Raw genomic sequence first — 19,532 nt, 5'->3', positions numbered from 1 at the left:
ACACACACACACACACACACACACACACAGGATCCCCATTGTTACTAAAGAATGCTCCTGAAGTGCTAATCGATTCAATTCCGATAATCTTCAATACTTCTGTGACGAGGGGAGAACTACCAGACAGCTGGAAGACTGCTAGTTTTATTTATATACAGTTGGCTCTAAGCCATAGGTCTGTATCGTTGGTACATATACCATATGTATGGTTAGAGAAATATTAACAAGAGAGTATTGGAATACTGTACTTAGAATACACAAAGTAAAGGTATTAACTCAGTTCTCTCCCTAGGGCAGAAACAGAAGCAAATGAAACACAGCAAAATAGTGACTATGGTACACGATACCACTGTGGTAAGGGAGGTGCATGGTACCTCCCTTACTGTGGTAAGGGAGGTGCATGGTACCTCCCTTATTGTGGTAAGGGAGGTGCATGGTACCTCCCTTACTGTGGTAAGGGAGGTGCATGGTACCTTCCTTACTGTGGTAAGGGAGGTGCATGGTACCTCCCTTATTGTGGTAAGGGAGGTGCATGGTACCTCCCTTACTGTGGTAAGGGAGGTGCATGGTACCTTCCTTACTGTGGTAAGGGAGGTGCATGGTACCTTCCTTACTGTGGTAAGGGAGGTACATGGTACCTTCCTTACTGTGGTAAGGGAGGTACATGGTACCTTCCTTATTGTGGTAAGGGAGGTGCATGGTACCTCCCTTACTGTGGTAAGGGAGGTGCATGGTACCTTCCTTACTGTGGTAAGGGAGGTACATGGTACCTTCCTTACTGTGGTAAGGGAGGTGCATGGTACCTTCCTTACTGTGGTAAGGGAGGTGCATGGTACCTCCCTTACTGTGGTAAGGGAGGTACATGGTACCTTCCTTACTGTGGTAAGGGAGGTGCATGGTACCTTCCTTACTGTGGTAAGGGAGGTACATGGTACCTCCCTTACTGTGGTAAGGGAGGTGCATGGTACCTTCCTTACTGTGGTAAGGGAGGTGCATGGTACCTCCCTTACTGTGGTAAGGGAGGTGCATGGTACCTCCCTTACTGTGGTAAGGGAGGTACATGGTACCTCCCTTACTGTGGTAAGGGAGGTGCATGGTACCTCCCTTACTGTGGTAAGGGAGGTACATGGTACCTTCCTTACTGTGGTAAGGGAGGTGCATGGTACCTCCCTTACTGTGGTAAGGGAGGTACCATGTACCGGTAACTTTAACTACAGAACCTACGTGAGTGAAAATCCTGCTTAACTAATGTAACTAAATTTAGTAACGGAGTTCAGGAGAGTTTTATACTGACCGAGCCTGTTGATGGGGGTGTGGGCGAGGTCGTGGTTGACGAACTGCCCCCACTGCATGACGGAGAGGGTCAGGTCATGGCTGGGTCGGTCCATGTCACCCACTATACTTGATGACACCAGCCTGGGGGAGGGCAGGGGGCCGCCTCCGACACTCTCTCGGGGCCGGAACAATCCTGTGCCAGGAAAAACACGTTCTTAAAATGTTGATTGTATCTGAGACATATACTAAGCATTCTTCACTGAGGGAGACTGTGTATAGCGATACTGGGAGATGTGTGTTGTGTTGCTTGTGTTGAGCTTATGGAAGTGTTGTGTTGAGCTGGAGAAGACAGCCGTCACTTGCATCAGGCTGCCACTGTCTTCCTCGGGACAACAGTTCCAACTGCAGCTTGTCTAGGTAGTTATGGCTTCAGCGACGGCCAGGAGTCTGTCCTACCTTAATAATAATAATTTTACTTACAGGAAGGTGCAATGTATTGTGAGATTACATAATATTGGTATTCTGACATTCTTGCAAAACCATTAACACGGATAGCGTTTCTGGCAGACATTATCACATCGTAACAAGCAGTTATTTATGACTTTAATATGTTACTTAACAGCAGATTTTTGCTGTCTGGTGAGCGAGTTTACTTGATAAAGTCTGAGAAGAGACAGATAAGAAACAGGTTGCAACATATAGTTACATTGTTGCCATCGTGAACCATATCATCCGTGTCATCCTGCAATAGCAGGCTTCACGCCATTATTAGCTATATATTTTAATGCCAGGTTGCAAATTATGGCAACTATAATGTGTTTCATTGTTTTCTCAGCAACTTTATAACAAAATATTTGTAATGTAAGGCGGCACCGGCTCTGGTGCAAGTGTAGGGACCCATAGTCTCGGAGAAGAGAATAAAGGATATTAAAAATCCTTGTGGATTCTCCCTGAATACTTGAGTCTTTTCTTCTCTTACTAACCCGACTTATTCATTATTTTGCACAATTTATACATTGATTTTATTACCTAGTGTCGCAGTTTACAGAAAACACACACATAAGAATCAGTGTTCTTAGACCTCATCCAGGTCATCGTGGGTGGGGTGCGTGCCCAAGATAGAGCATACTTTCCTCCCTGGATCGCGACAGTGAGGGGCTGAAACGAGAAATTGGCCGCTCTTGAGTTTCTAGTTTGCCTAATGAGTTCATCATCCACCTCCTTTAGGAACTTAAGTGCACATTTACCGCAGGGGCGCAGAGTCTCAGGGCCTATCGGCACGAACCTGTAACAACGTTCTAGGTCCCTGTACCTATTAGTTTTCTGGGTCGCCCTGGAGGTGGCTGCCCCGCCTCCCTCAGCTGTGCTGTGAGGTAGATATGTATCAGCCAATGTAGACACACGTGCAGTCCCACACGACCTGTTTACCTTCCCTCCACGGCTGCAGGGTGACTCCATCTGGGCGTTTGTGGCTGTTGTCAGGTCTGCACAACTGAGGTTCCCTTTCCATCCACCTGGGCTGTATGGGTCTTGAGCCGTGGACCCAACAGGTGTGAGGCCGACGAACTATCAACTGGAGCGATAGGCTGATATCTCACACGGTGTGTGGTTTGATAGACCTTCGGCCTCACGCGTGGGGTCCACAGTTCGAAACCCATACAGACCAGGTGGATGTAATGTTTATAAAGAGAGCTCACGTGAAAGCCCGCACAGCGAGGCGCTTTGTCTATTATACAGTTGTTCTTGGTCGAGGTGCCAAGGTCGTGCACCTGGCCCTCAACACTCATCACGGACAGAGAACTCATCAGAGCGAACTATTTTGTTATTCGAGGAAAAGTTGTGCACAGCAGCTGGAGAACTCTTTAGTTCCCCTATGTTAAATCACACTATGAGGAACGCACATGTTATGCCTGGCAAGGATCCGCCGCATTAGGTCTGGGGGAAAAAAGATCAATTGGAAAGTAAAGGTTAGCGTGGGAGGAGCCGTGAGATGCTCTCCCTCGCTGTGAGGTGAGAGCTGAAGTTAGGGGAGTGTGGGGGAGGAGCTGGAGCAACACTGTAGTGTGGGGGAGGAGCTGGGGCAACACTGTAGTGTGGGGGAGGAGCTGGAGCAACACTGTAGTGTCGGGGAGGAGCTGGGGCAACACTGTAGTGTGGGGGAGGAGCTGGGGCAACACTGTAGTGTGGGGGAGGAGCTGGGGCAACACTGTAGTGTGGGGGAGGAGCTGGGGCAACACTGTAGTGTGGGGGAGGAGCTGGAGCAACACTGTAGTGTCGGGGAGGAGCTGGGGCAACACTGTAGTGTGGGCTAGGGGCTGGGGCAACACTGTAGTGTGGGGGAGGAGCTGGGGCAACACTGTAGTGTGGGGGAGGAGCTGGGGCAACACTGTAGTGTGGGGGAGGAGCTGGGGCAACACTGTAGTGTGGGGGAGGAGCTGGGGCAACACTGTAGTGTGGGGGAGGAGCTGGGGCAACACTGTAGTGTGGGGGAGGAGCTGGGGCAACACTGTAGTGGGGGGGAGGAGCTGGGGCAACACTGTAGTGTCGGGGAGGAGCTGGGGCAACGCTCACCGTCACTGTAGTGTGGGGGAAGTATCCTCTGGAAGCCGGTCCTGGCCTGGCCCCAGGACGGGTGCTCCAGGTTGTTGCAGGAGCCGTCGACGGAGCGGTAGAACATGTCCCTCTCCGTACAGACGGGGTCCGGGCGGCAGTTCTCACTGATGATGGTGTTGGACATTTCCAGCTGCTGCAGACCAAACCCGGCCTCCAGGGGGTTCAGACCGTACCTGTTCACCAGCAACACTAAGTTAAACAAGGTCTCTTGCAGCTGGTGTAGAGTTACAATGTTGTGTTGTGTTTGACGCTTCCACAGTTGAGGGACTCAGTGTGCCGGGGCGGCCCAAGTGTTTAGCTACGAGTCAAGGGGCCAGATTCATGAAGCACTTACGCAAACACTTACAAACCTGAACATCTTTTCTCAATCTTTGGCAGCTTTGTTTACAATTATTAAACAGTTAATGAGCTCCGAAGCACCAGGAGGCTGTTTATAACAATATCAACAGTTGATTGGCAAGTTTTCATGCTTGTACACTGTTTAATTATTGTAAACAAAGCCGTCAAAGATTGAGGAAAGATGTACACCGTTTGTAAGTACATGCGTCACTGCTTCGTGAATCTGGCTCAAGGTGCAGATTTTGTGATGTGGCTGTCATGAACCTTATCTCTGTTAAGCAATATTTTGGGTAGAGAGAGTTTACGTAGCAATTTGGCTAGAGAGAAAGATAATTATGTAACATGAAGGAGGACGGGTGCTCCTGGGAGGAGGCCGCCACCTGGCTGACCGTAGCTCGCGCAGATTCCTCCGCTCATCAATGTAGTGCCAGCAGTCGTGTGTTGATTATGGATTTCCAGTATAATGTATATAAATGTTTTGTAAAGGAAAAATAGAACGTTTTTATATGACTATCCAGTAATGATAAATGGGAATATTCAAAGATTATTCAATGAATGGATATGTAGTATTAAGGGACGGAAGTGACAAGGGGCCAGATTCACGAAAGCACTTACGAACGTGTACATCTTTCCTCAATCTTTGACGGCTTTGGTTACGTTTATTAAACAGTTTACAAGCATGAAAACTTCCCATTCAACTGTTTTTATTGTTATAAACAGCCTCATGGTGCTTCGGAGCTCATTAACTGTTTAATAATTGTAAACAAAGCCGCCAAAGATTGAGAAAAGATGTACAGGTTCGTAAGTGTTGCGTAACTGCTTTTGTGAATCTGGCCCCAGGTGTCCTGGGCGACTAAACCATAAAATGGCGGACAGGGAGGACGTGTTGGCCAGAGTCTCAGGCTTAGAGCTTTACACTCCTCCAGACAACTAGATAAGCCACAATATATAATTAATTAACATGCAGGAGATCATATGGTCGCTTTGAGAAGTTAGTAGGGATAAAAAGAGTTCAAATTTCCTAATATTTTTCTGAGTTTGAAAATAATCTCGTCTGAGTGGATAAACCTTAAGACTTAACATTACCAGACTAAGGTGTTTAGGGTGAACATCTTGCCTGTATTTAATTGTAAACATCTTGTCAATATTGATATTTCTGATTACTGTATATTAATGAAGGTACGTGAAGAATATGTAGGAGGTCTACTGAATGATTTACTCTTTATATTTTTATTTATTTGTAAATATATATATAAATATCGTTACTGTGATGACTCATATTGAATTTTGTAACTAGCTCATCAAGATTGTAACTTGCTTAGCTAAATGAATTGTGGGGTTCAGTCCCTGAGCCCATTATGTGCCTCTGTAACCCTTTACACTGCCGCCCACAACATGGGTATGGGGTGCATAATAAATGAACTAAACTAAACTACTGTTACTCTACCTAAGGTGTTTCTGTGTTCCTTTGTGGACATTCCCCGGGCCTCTTCCAGCAGCCTGTGATTAATTACAAACTCCAGCACGACAACTAATGGCAGCAAAGTATAGGACGAAACTCCAGCCTGGGTTAAACGGTCAGGCACATGTCTGAGTATTATGGGCCAGGCGGTGAGTGGTCACACGTGTGGTCAGGTGTGGCCACACGTGTGGTCAGGTGTGGCCACACGTGTGGTCAGGTGTGTGGCCACACGTGTGGTCAGGTGTGGGCACACGTGTGGTCAGGTGTGTGGCCACACGTGTGGTCAGGTGAGTGGCCACACGTGTGGTCAGGTGTGGCCACACTCACCAGTGTGAGGACAACACCAACGTTACTTAGCCTCACTTGTTGACAAGACAAAGTATGATCTGAGCAAAGATAAACGTCGCCGGTAATTATGTGTGTAACAGCGCTTAGTTAATTATGAGGAGCGAGTACTAAGCTAATAAACCAAGCCAGATTATACAAGTAGTAGACTTAGGTAGGGTAGAGTTAGGTAGAGTAGAGTTAGGTAGGGTAGAGTTAGGTAGGGTAGAGTTAGGTAGGGTAGAGTTAGGTAGGGTAGAGTTAGGTAGGGTAGAGTTAGGTAGGGTAGAGTTAGGTAGGGTAGAGTTAGGTAGGGTAGAGTTAGGTAGGGTAGAGTAAGGCTAGACGGGAGAGTGAGATAGGGACTGGCACTTACTTGGACATAAGATGGTCTGCGGCCCTTGTAAGAACGTAGGCGTTTCGGCTAAGATTAAGAGCGAGGGGCGAGGTCTTGAAGAACTGGAGATGCGAGAACGCTGGATCCTGAGCTTCCGTCACCCGAATGTCCCTCTCCCTCAGCTCCTGCAGAATAATAATACACGTAGAACTCCAGGCGCGAGACACGCAGACATCTGCCTCACACACTGCGCGGTGTTGATGTACATCACAGTTTATCATGACCTAAGATAATACACGTAGAACTCCTGGCGCGAGACACGCAGACATCTGCCTCACACACTGCGCGGTGTTGATGTACATCACAGTTTATCATGACCTAAGATAATACACGTAGAACTCCTGGCGCGAGACACGCAGACATCTGCCTCACACACTGCGCGGTGTTGATGTACATCACAGTTTATCATGACCTAAGAGAATATATTTCAAAATGATTACAATGTAGAGGAAGGTATTTACCCTCTCCAGGGCGTTCCGGTCCTCCAGGTCGGAGAGTCCGGCCCTCACAGCCTCGTCGATCACCTCACTCCTGATGGTCAGGTCAGGCACCTGGATCTCGACCTCCGAGAACAGCTGATGTAGGTTAACTGGTGAGGATAACATGTGGTGAGGATAACAGGTGGTGAGGATAACAGGTGGTGAGGATAACAGGTGGTGAGGATAACAGGTGGTGAGGATAACAGGTGGTGAGGATAACAGGTGGTGAGGATAACAGGTGGTGAGGATAACATGTGGTGAGGATAACAGGTGGTGAGGATAACATGTGGTGAGGATAACAGGTGGTGAGGATAACAGGTGGTGAGGATAACAGGTGGTGAGGATAACAGGTGGTGAGGATAACAGGTGGTGAGGATAACATGTGTCTCAGATACAGGTGGTGAGGATAACATGTCTCAGATTTGCTTCCAGTAGATGAACGACATATGAGATTCAGAAACAAGTAGTGTATTGTGAGGACTAATAATAAACAGAAGCTCCCCTATGACTCTAATATCCCCATTGGCCAAACTATTATGTATTAACGATAAGACCAACCATTAATGTATGATGACTTACTGTAAATATGTAGCTCTTGTAATAGCACTTTCTCTGTAACTAGCTGACATTGTATCTATAAGGCGTGAAGGATTGAAGAAATTGTTTATGTAATAATCTAAGATGAGGTCTGATAAAGACCTTTTGTGCCCTCTGTAATGCTTTTGCGCTACCGCTCACAGGATGAGCATGGGGTGCACAATAAACTAGCCGCCTTCGGCGGCAACAATCAAATCAAATCAATCAGATACAGATAGTGAGGATAACATGTGAGGATAACATATGTCTCAGATACAGATGTCATGAATAGCATGTTTTAGGTATACATAAGGTATGGATGAACGTGTCTGTTATACAGATGGTGTATGTATGTGTGTATTTTCCTGTTGACAGCTTCGAGAGTTTTCCTATTATGTGTCGACAGGATTCTGAACTGTCGTACTGATCCTCTAATTAGGTATATTTCTAAGTAGGCTAAAAGGGTTAGATCAATGATTTTGTCCCGAATCTTCTCTACTTTTCTTATCTCATTCTTTACTTGGCAATTAAGCTGGAAAGCTTACTTGCCAAAGTTCATTTTATACTTATAATTGGAATGACTCATTTTGCTAAGTTCAACTTAGTGTCCTCAGAGAGACAGAGAAGTGAATACAAAGTATGACAACAATATAGTCTATGCTGGCATTTGTTACCCTGCCAAGTGCACAAAATAATTTGAGCCTTGATTCTCAGTGTCTGGCTGAGGCAAGGGCTCAATGTCACCCGGAAGTTCTCTCTTTTCTTGCTGATCGAAGGATCTAATAGGTCCAAATTAACTGCTAATAATAAGACTATCTTCTTGAGATTATCTTGAGATGATTTCGGGGCTTTAGTGTCCCCGCGGCCCGGTCCTCGACCAGGCCTCCACCCCCAGGAAGCAGCCCGTGACAGCTGACTAACACCCAGGTACCTATTTTACTGCTAGGTAACAGGGGCATAGGGTGAAAGAAACTCTGCCCATTGTTTCTCGCCGGCGCCTGGGATCGAACCCAGGACCACAGGATCACAAGTCCAGCGTGCTGTCCGCTCGGCCGACCGGCTCCCCCAACTAGACTAGAGTGTTTGTTGAGAAGTGCTTCTGCTATGTCATGTCTCCTATTGTCGTATCTGTTGATTATTTAGGTGCTACTACACAGATTCTCTGTAATGATGATCTGGATGTGTGTAGAAGTAATTATCAAAAGAAGGCACCAAGCTGGGAAGGCTATGTAGCACCATCAAATGTGCGGGATAATCAGAGGGCGCTAAATATCACCAAGGATGCCAATACGAGAACAGAAACACATAAGATGAACGATATCAAAAGTATCCGAGTCGCCAAAAATTCTATCGAGGGACAGGTGACCGTAAGGGACGGTCAGGAAGCAAGAAACACGCTCGTCCTGGAAGTCAGGACATTCAACAAGGATATGCATGTCTGTAAGAGAGACAATGCAGTTTGGACAATAAGGAACAGGGCGGCACTCCATTAAGTGCCTGTGAGTTAAGTGTGTGTGACCAATATGTAGCTTTGCCAGAGCTGTTTCCCATCGCCAGTTACAGTGGTAGGAGGAAGGCCACGGGGACACACTACTCTTAAGAGTACGCAGTTTGTTACCATCAACAGAAGACCAGCAACCCTGTCAACGGGCAAGGATGGAGGAATGAATAACCGGGTAAAAGTCAGAATAAAGAATACCTTTATGGAAGAGTCAACCATAACCATAAAGGAGGATTTACAGCGAGAAAGCAGTTGACAAAGAGCATAGAAAATAGCTTAAAGTTCTGCCGTGAAGATGCTAGTCTCCAGAGGCAGGAGACACGAAGGCCAAAAGAATGGAGTTGGGACAATACGGTATCTCCAGGTGGTGTCATGTGCTTTTTCCAGGTCAAAAAAGACAGCAACAATGGAGGTCTTCGCAGCAAAAGCACTACGAATATAGACCTCCAAGTTCATGAAGACATCAGTCATGCAACTACACTTGCTAAAGCCAAATTGAGAAGGGGAGAGACAGTGGTAGTGTTCCAAGAACCACATCAGATATGCATTGACCATATGTTCAAGGAGTTTGCAAACGCAAGTAGTGAGTGCAATGAGGTGAAAATCCAAGGGGGTGGCACTAGAGACCCCTGGTTTCCGAATAGGAAGAACCACCGCCTGGACCCAGTCCTCGAGGACTGATGACGATTCCCAGATTCGGTTATAAAGATTTAGTAGATACCGAGACGCGCATTGAAGGGAGATGGCGAAGTATCTCATAATGAATGCCATCTGAGCCCGCTGCTGTGGACCCACAGAGGGCCAGGGCGGACCGAAGTTCGGAGAGAAGGGATCGTTATAGGGAAGCTGGAGATGAGTGCGTAAGTCTAGAGGAGAAGCTTCAAGAATGGGCTTACGATTATGGAAAGACAGAGGAAGATGGGAACCGGAGCTAACAGTTGAAAAGTGGGAACCTAGTTCGGTCGCGACCGCCACCGGATCCGCCACAACAGTATTGTTGAGATGAAGGACTGGCGAGACATCTGGAACAAACTTACCCGCTATCTTGCGGATTTTCTTCCATATCTGAGACAGGAGTATCGGATGTAATCATGGAGACATGAGATTTCCAACTCTCATGTTTAGCTGTACGGATAGTCCTATGGGCCTCCTCACTCGTCTTCCGAAATAAAATAAAGGAAGTGACCATCTGCCGGTGTCAATGTCTCTTGCAGGCTGCGTGCTTACAGCGGACAGCCCGAGCACAGTCTGCATTCCACCAGGGAACGCACTTCCGCGTGCCTCGGGAGGTAGAGCAAGGAATAGAGTGGAGGGCAGCACCGAATACGGTGTCATGAAAAAGGAAGAGAGCGCGAGGAAGAGGCAGAGTGGAAAGGGCGGAGAGAGTAGCATGGAGGATGAATAGATTCCAGTCAGCCTTGGCAAACTGCCACCTAGGGAAGGAGAGGGAAGGGTGAAAAGAGAAAAAGGTAACAAGGATAGGGAAATGGTCACTGTTATGGAGGTCATCAAGAACCTGCCATGTGAAATCTACGTAAAGAGACGACGAGCAGAGAGAAAGATCAAGTCAGGAAAGGATGTGAGTGTGGGAGTCCACATGAGTGGGTTCACCAGAATTTAGAAGACATAGGGGAAGAAGAGAGGGCAATAGGTTCGAGAAGGCGGCCTCCGGTGTTTGTCACAACATCACCCCAGAGGGTATGTCGACAGTTGAAATCACCCAAAAGGAGCACAGGCTCCGGTAAGGAGTCCAACAGTCCAACAGGTGCCTAAGATCAGGAATAGAAAGTGGGACATTTGGGGGGTGATAAATGGAATAGACTGTGTACCATTCACTTACAAAGACATGGGCCGCAGAACATTGAATGGGCGACTGAAAAAGTAGGGGGATGGAGTTATGGGCCCCAGCTTTTGGGCCACAGGGGGGTGGGGAAGAGAGAGAGAGAGAGAAAGAAAGGAATAACCACAAAATTGACCAGGACGAGCACTAAGCATCGGCTCCTGGTAACATACACAAAGCGGTGAAAACTGTGTTATCAGAAGTTGGAGATCATGGAAGTTGGCAAAAAATCCACTAATATTCCCTTGAAGAATAGACATTATCAAAAGGAGAAGAGAGAGAACAGCAACAGAAAGCAATGAAGAAACAAAGGGAAAGAAGAACACTGCATACTAAAGATCAGTATTAGTAAAATCAGGGTCAGGGGGCATGGATAAATTGAGCAAGGACAATGAGGCTAAGAGAGCGAGAGGATGGACCAGAGGGGAAAGGGGGGGGGGGGCGGACAGGGTCCAGAGCAGGAGAGGGCACTGGAGAGGGGTGGTCAAGTGAAGCGAGAGGGAGGGGGTGGGGCAGAAACAGGGGAGTGCACCTCAGCAAGGGCAGCAATCGAGAAAGAGAATCAAGGGCTAAGGAAACCCCCATAGCTGGGACAATGGGTCCTAGCCATCGAAATGGGAGGGGATGCAGTGATAGTGTTGGAGGTGGAGGGTGGGGAAGAAAGCGATGCCTTTTTACCAGCTGGAGAAGGAGAGGAGGCAGGCTTACGTTACTGACTTAAAAAGACAGGCAACAACGTACTGGGTGAATCTCTATTGTTTCAACATCTCAAAAGAAGAAAGAGAACGGGAGTGAACAACATGAAGATTGCTGGGAGGATGATGAGTATCATTCTGGACAGATAGGCAGCGTGGAGCGCCAAGAGACAGTGGGGGAGGGCTGGAAAGAAGGATCGGGGGGAGATGGGAAAGAAGACACAGGAGACAAGGCAGACTGGGAAGGAAGGCAGGAACACAAGCTGGAGGACCCTTTGGATCAGAATGTAAAGAAACAGGAAAGGAGGCAGTGGGAGTGTCCGGGTCTAAGGCCTGGAAACGGTTGTCAGACTAAGAAAGGAGAGAAGGGCAAGGAGAAGATGGAGTGCAGCACACGAACATAAGATACGCTAGCGAAAGAGGAGAGACAAACTATCGCGGTGCTTCAAATTGAGGATGGCTTCCTCAAATTTGTAGTGGATACATGTGCGAGTGAAGGTAGAGTGGGCGTCACCGCAATTGAGGCAGCAAGCCTGGGGAGAAGAGCGCTTCTTCTTAAGAGTGACCCGAGTCCCCACACAAGGGGCATAGACATAAAACACTCTCGTCTAACAGTCAACAATCAGCTCATAAGGTACATCCTTTTATCACAACAGCCAAAAGGGACCTTCCAGTTGGGTTGTTCCAAGCAGCAGACTTCTGCAGAACACAATACACTGGAAGAAGAAACAGCAGAGAGCATGAAGACATAAACACGTACTCTTATTGGGTTGTTCGGGGCAGCAGACGCCAACAGCACCACCGTAGATGGAGCAGGAGAGCTGGGGCTGGTTCTCTATCTCACGGTAGCTGGAAGCGCAGGTCACCAGCGGCACACACTGCAGGCCGTCCGGGCACTCTCCTGGTCCAGGGTAGGGAGGCGGAGCTGGCGGAACGTGTCATGTTAACATTGATATTGATTTTAACAAACTAAATTACACTGAGTACTTTATTTAGAAATAAGAAATGGAAAAAGAGGGCCAATGGAGCACGTATGTCCTTACTAAGGCATGATAATAGTTTAACCACATGGGTTCTTCCCAACAACGCTAAATCAGGCAGGTACCGACAACAGATGGCTGGATCAGCAAAACATGTGTACTATGCGTACATGTGACATGCGTGCACGAGACTGTGGGTCTGTGACCGGTGTCTAAATGCCCTGAGGCGGGCATTGTATTGTTTACATCAGGACTGTGAACATGAGACAGTGTTCGCATCTCTAAAAAGTGACCAAATAACGCACTATAACTACTTAATCACAGTGTTAGCATCCTAAGACAATCAAGAATGTGCTGAATAACATTTTACACAAAAATGATTAAAATAAATATCATAATTAGTGAGGACGAGTTCATGTTTTCAGAGACTCTACGCTACCACTCACATCTCGGTCAGAATTAATCTCACGCTACTGCGAGTTATCATCCGACAGCAAAGCTATCATCTAAATGAATAAATCCACAAGGGCCGTGACGAGGATTCGAACCTACGTTCGAGAGTATCCCAGACGTTGCCTTAATCCACTGAGCTACGACATGGATTTTTGGATTTGTTCATATGATGCATCACGCTATTGTGATTTCTGTGTGCTACCATCTAAATCTCTAAAATACAGAGGCATTATCTCGCCAAGAGAGATATAAGTCTAGTCTAGAATAGACTCAAAGCTCTAGTTCTCAATTGGATAAGTTAATTAAGTGCACACAGAAATCACAATAGCGTGATGTATCAAATGAACAAATCCACAAGGACCGTGACGAGGATTCGAATCTGCGTCCGAGAGCATCCCAGATGCTGGGATGCTCTCGTGTAATGTCAAATGTAATGAAGTAAGGGCGAAGAGGTAGAACAGCCTATTGACATAGCTCGAGTGCATGGGGGGAGTTGTGTACAATCCTGGTGTCTCTCTCGGAGAGGCTGCAGGATCCAAGTAAATTCAGTAGAATTTCTGGTTGCAATTCTTATACTGTGTCGTAGGTCAGTCGATTAAGGCAATGTCGGGGATGATCTCAGACGCAGGTTCGAATCCTCGTCATGGCCCTTGTGGATTTGTTCATTAATTAAGTGTTTTAGAATGTTTAATGGCCAATTTGCATGCTTCTATAACCTTAATCTTTCCATAAACTGTTTGCCGTTATGAAGTGGGGAAATTCCCCAAAATAAAGTAAGCTTCTACAATAATTATTATCTTAATATATCAATTATTAGTAATAATAAATAATCATTAAATCTTAATCTAATCTTGAATAAGTTCAGTAATAAATAATCAGCATTAATTATAAATCATTATCATAGTTATCATCAGGTAATAATATTTGCGTAAATATTATCTATTAATCAGTTCTAGAAATCTTGCTTGAATAATATAACTTGATATTGTTATATTTATTTAAAACCCCAGTTATTTCCAGTAACTATTTAAGAACTAGGTTGTGTACAGCGGCTCAGATCTTTATGATCTTGAATAATGAACCCTTTAATTTAGCAGTCATTGTTAGTGCTGTTTTAATTTTATTATTTAATCTTTTGTACCAAGTACAATGATGATGTGAGTGGAATTTCAACAGGTACTTTTCAGTTGTCCTCTATCAATAACTCTGAGTTTGAGAAATAACATCTTTTAAGAGAACGGAATTACCTGACCTAATAGTCTATAGTGAAGTAGTCTACAATCTACACTTCAAGCTAAGTGCTCATGCTAAGTCGACACTTCCAGCTAAAAGACTCACTTTATTCTGTATTTGTATTTGATAGTAGGCTGTAGTTCCTCTGGCTAGAAATTCTCCACATCACTTATATTTAATCACGAAGAATCTAATCATATCACAATAATACTTAATCATCTTCAAATTACTATTAGCTTAATCGTATAAATAAACTTTATCTCAAAATAATCGTTTTCAACTGGGAAAACTAATCCTAAATGAGGTGACATAGTTGCTCTCTGAAGCAGACAGCAGAGGCACTCCGAGCTCACTCTCTTGTTGACATAAAAACACAATGACCTTGCGTTGTGTAACAGTCTGATAATCAGCGTCAAACATCACACAAACATTATATATTCCTTGATATACTATAACATACACTTATCAACGTGTAGAACATACAACATACACCGTGTGTATAAGTGTATGTTATTATACGTGCATTCGTCCACATGAGCCAGAGCAGGACTAGTGTAAACACACCAACGCTTTTATAAGAGTTTGGGATAGAGAGAAAATAAGAATGTTTGATCCTTACCTCCATATGCGAGTGTAGGAGGTTGAGGCTGAAGAGGTCGGAGGTGGTGAGGGACGGGGGTGACCTGACGGCTAGAGGCGGGGCCCAGGAAGGGATGGGTGACCGCTGGGGTGCGGCTGGGGGTGTAGAGGGCCTGGCTGGACCTCAGAGGCGCCTTCGTCAGAATTGGCCTCCAGGACGACTTGAGAAATAAAGGAAGAGGATTGCATTTAATGTCTTGATCTCTTTATTCTACGTATAAATTAGTGCATTGAGATTGTCTTGCTTTTTGACAAAAAAAAAAGATTACATGTTTATAAACGTGAAAAAACAAGACATGTAACTTCTTACCGATGGCTTGCCCCCTGTGACGTGAGGCGGGAACCTCCCATCATAGTGCCTGGCCAGCTGCGGTCTGGGCCTCTGCGGTCTGGCCAGGTACGGTCTGGGCCTCTGCGGTCTGGCCTGCTGCGGGGCGACATTATACAGGCGTGGGGCATGGCTGGGGTAGGGTTGAGGTGGCCGAGGTGGGAGCGGGTCGTAGGGTCTGCCGGAGACGAGGGAGGTGGGTGAGGGATTAGGCTGTCTCTACCAATCATACCCATACTTCCCTTCCACCCAGCTGGAACAGCAACTTATCATCCCAGTAGAGTTCCTGTGCAACTTCTTGCCCAGTAGGATCAAGATCTTTACCACCCTGTTTGCTGACCTCTCCCATATCATTTATTTATTTATATGCAAGCTGGTACTGTGAAAAATTCCCACCATATCAATATTATAATCTAAGAAATGAAGTACATAAAAATCATTATCTTGTATCATACATGTATCGAATCATACATCTACTAGATCCTACATCCATGACTAACCACAATGGTCACGTCCGCCGTTGGGCCTATGGATGCCTATGTGACCTTGCTCATGTATCTTTAAGGATCTAGAAGGTCCGACAAGAAGTTATCTTAAGTGAAATACCATTGAAACATGACTTGGGCTTCTGGTGACGTATTTTCAAATCTTATAAGAATCAATTTGTACTATAAGTACTACCTATAATAATTAAATCCTATATACATTTATCCAACAATCCCACTTTACCTCAATAATCTGTCTAGACAATAAAATTAATTAATCAATGTTCATTGTCGGCCACACTCACTGGGAGGGAGGAACCGCTGCCCGGGTGAGTAACCGCTCGGAGCCCCAGAATCTATTGTTTACACTCTCCAGTGAACACGTGTGATGGTGCTTCAGGCTTTCAACAAGACTACACGGCACAAACTAATCTTAATCCTCAGTGATAGCTCCCTAGGAAACTCAGGGAGGTACTGAACTATAAACAAATATATAAATCAATTTAAAGAACTCAAAATACAAGTGTAAAGATCGAGTGGCTCACCACGCTTGGTCTCTCACCACCACCTCATCATCTTCATGCAAGATAAAGGCTACAGCTGTATCCAATCACCGCAACAACGCTGTTATATCATCAAAATACTGTACCATATCTCACCAAGAGAGATATTCTCTGCCAACCGGTCAGATGGACATCGGTTCTCAATTTGGGATAAGTACTAAGTGTTGTAGAGTGTAAATTAGCCAATTGCATGTTTTAATGACCTTAATGTGTCCATATAAATTGCTAATCGTCATATAGCGGAGACACTCCCCACAATCAAGTGAGCATCTTATCTTATTCTTTATCATTTAATCTGAATATATGTATAAATACATGTATATATAATTCATAAGTATAAATTATCAACTGCCATCACAGTTATAATTAATTTATCATATTTGCTTGCTTATTTGCATATAATATCTTGCTTAAATCATATAACTAGTTATTATAATCACTAGACATAATCTCAGTTATTAGCTATGTAGTCAAGAGCTAGGCTAACTAGGCTAGGCTAGATTATGTAGTGTTCAGATCGTTTGATTCTAGAACAGAACCAATATTCAGTTATTGTTCTGTGTTTATCATTTAATCCATTGTATACAATACAATGGTAAATGTGTTTAAATGCCAACAGGTACATTTTGTTCCTGCAATCAATAACCTGGTTTACCTGTAAGAACTGTACCCCGAGGTTTACAGCCTACATTCCTTCCTAAGACAGAGGATTGACAGGAATTTTTGTAAAAGCTAAGAACTTATTAGTTCATTTATTTGCATTCTTATTTTAAAGTAGGTTTTATTAAGTTCCAGTTCTTTGAATTTCCTCATTATATCTATCCACAGTATTTATTCTACAGGTACATTGGGTTGTGGAAGTTACTGAGTAGAACGTCCTTGCAAAACCACCAAAACACGCATACTGACAAATGTAGCAATCAGTACATTGTAACAGAAGTTGAATTCAACATTATAACTGATTATATTATTATAATAATATAATATACATTATAAACTGATAGAACAGATTATGCTGATAAAGTTGCATGTATTTACTATTAAATTGGGTGAGTGGGTAGCACAAGATACATTGTGGGTTTGAAGCGCAAGGTACGAAACTATAAGAATGTAATTCGATACTTTTTTGGTTTTACTTTTGAATAAAGCATAGGTTGGACATTTTTTAATTCGTTAGGGAGTGAGTTCCATGGACTAGGTCCTTTTATTTGCATGGAGTGTTTGCACAGGTTTAGTTTGACTGGGAATATCAATGAGATATTTATTTCTGGTGCGGTGCTCATGGGTTCTAATAAATCAATCAAGGAAGAGTTTTAGATCTCGATTATAATGTAGGCTTAATCATAAGATTTTGTATGTGTAAACAGCACAAGAGAATGTGTGGAATGAGTTTATGTTTAGCATGTGTAAGGATTTAAACAGAGGGGCTGTGTGTTGTCTGAAGACAGAATTTGTTACAGTTATGATAGCAAATTTTTCCTGTGTGATGATAGGCTTCAGGTAATTTTGCAGTGGTTGCACCCCATGCGCAGATACCGTATGTAAGATAGGGATAAATTAGGGAGTAGTTTAGTGAGAGGAGAACAGAGTTTGGAACATAATATCTGATTTTAGAGAGTATATCAACCGTTTTTGAGACTTTTTTATGTGTTGTACGTGGGTGCTGAAGTTAGTCTCTTGTCTATGTACAGCCCAGGGAACTTTACATCACTTTTAATTCTAATGTTGAAATTGTCAGTATAAAGGTGAATTTGGTTTGATGATTTACTTCCAAATAAAATGTAGTAGGTCTTTACTATGTTTAGTGTGAGTTTGTTAGTTGACATCCACGAGTGGAATTTATTTAATTCATTATTTACAATATTATTTAGTGTGTGTGGGTTGGGATCTAAATAAATGAAGGTAGTACCATCAGTAAATACTAAAGATTAAGATTGTTTGATACATTTGGCAAATAAGTTATGTATATAAGAAACAAGGAGAGGTCCTAGGATGAAGACCTGTGGCACCCCTACTGTTAATGGTAGAGTGGGAGAGGTTATGTTATTGATGGCTACATATTGGTGTCTGTCACTGAGATAGGAACAAATATAGTTTAGAGGTAGGCCTCGGATTCCATAATGATGAAGTTTAAGTAAGAGATAGTTATGGTTTACAGAAACAAGGACCTTTCTCGAGTCAATGAAGTTGCCATTTGGGAACTTATATTTATTAAAGGCTGTTTAGATTACATGAAGCGAACTAGTAAATGCATGATTGGAGTTCTTCTGATAATGGGGTTATAGCCCTGTGTATATAGTCTGGTTGACCACTCGCATATTATGATAGTGTTATAACCCTATGTACCAAATGTGTCCAGACTGAGGGAACAAGTCACTCACCTGTAAAACTGGGCCGGAGGATACACTTGACGTCTGTCTCTCCCGGCGTCACTGGAAGCACTGACGCTCTTACTCTCCTCCACCGCATCTGTTGGGGTGGCAGCACTGTCGTTGTTTACTTCCTTGGCCACGCTGCCAGCACTGAGCCCAACCCCGACCAATATCAGTATGGCTGTTGAATACCTGCAACACGTGACCAATATCAGTATGGCTGTTGAATACCTGCAACACGTGACCAATATCAGTATGGCTGTTGAACAACACGTGACCAATATTGTCCAGGATAATGTTCTAGTCAGCTATTATGCTCCAGGATAATGTTCTAGTAGCTATTATGCTCCAGGATAATGTTCTAGTAGCTATTATGCTCCAGGATAATGTTCTAGTAGCTATTATGCTCCAGGATAATGTTCTAGTAGCTATTATGCTCCAGGATAATGTTCTAGTAGCTATTATGCTCCAGGATAATGTTCTAGTAGCTATTATGCTCCAGGATAATGTTCAAGTCAGCTATTATGCTCCAGAATAATGTTCAAGTCAGCTATTATGCTCCAGGATAATGTTCTAGTAGCTATTATGCTCCAGGATAATATTCAAGTCAGTTATTATGCTCCAGGATAATGTTCAAGTCAGCTATTATGCTCCAGGATAATGTTCTAGTAGCTATTATGCTCCAGGATAATGTTCTAGTAGCTATTATGCTCCAGGATAATGTTCTAGTAGCTATTATGCTCCAGGCTAATGTTCTAGTAGCTATTATGCTCCAGGATAATGTTCAAGTCACCTATTATGCTCCAGAATAATGTTCTAGTCAGCTATTATGCTCCAGGATAATGTTCAAGTCAGCTATTATGCTCCAGGATAATGTTCAAGTCAGCTATTATGTTCCAGAATAATGTTCAAGTCAGCTATTATGCTCCAGGATAATGTTCTAGTAGCTATTATGCTCCAGGATAATGTTCTAGTAGC

At 44.2% G+C, this 19,532-nt stretch overlaps 1 protein-coding gene across 1 annotated transcript in view; it reads right to left on the bottom strand.

Annotated features, from left to right (window-relative positions):
• Positions 1-19,532, bottom strand: part of LOC123758323 (chorion peroxidase) — a 36,601-nt gene that overhangs the window by 8,749 nt on the left and 8,320 nt on the right. Inside the window, exons 3-10 of the mRNA XM_069321039.1 lie at positions 18,564-18,746; positions 15,117-15,312; positions 14,787-14,967; positions 12,262-12,426; positions 6,872-6,999; positions 6,390-6,535; positions 3,847-4,061; positions 1,295-1,468 (exon numbers count right to left, since the gene is read on the bottom strand). Of these exons, the coding sequence (XP_069177140.1) occupies positions 1,295-1,468; positions 3,847-4,061; positions 6,390-6,535; positions 6,872-6,999; positions 12,262-12,426; positions 14,787-14,967; positions 15,117-15,312; positions 18,564-18,746 (1,388 nt within the window). The remainder of the gene's footprint in view (positions 1-1,294; positions 1,469-3,846; positions 4,062-6,389; positions 6,536-6,871; positions 7,000-12,261; positions 12,427-14,786; positions 14,968-15,116; positions 15,313-18,563; positions 18,747-19,532) is intronic.

This window comes from Procambarus clarkii, chromosome 1 (assembly GCF_040958095.1).
Source record: "Procambarus clarkii isolate CNS0578487 chromosome 1, FALCON_Pclarkii_2.0, whole genome shotgun sequence".
NCBI lineage: Eukaryota > Metazoa > Arthropoda > Malacostraca > Decapoda > Cambaridae > Procambarus > Procambarus clarkii.
Note: the sequence above shows the minus strand (reverse complement) of the source record. Positions and strands in the feature narration are given on the sequence as shown.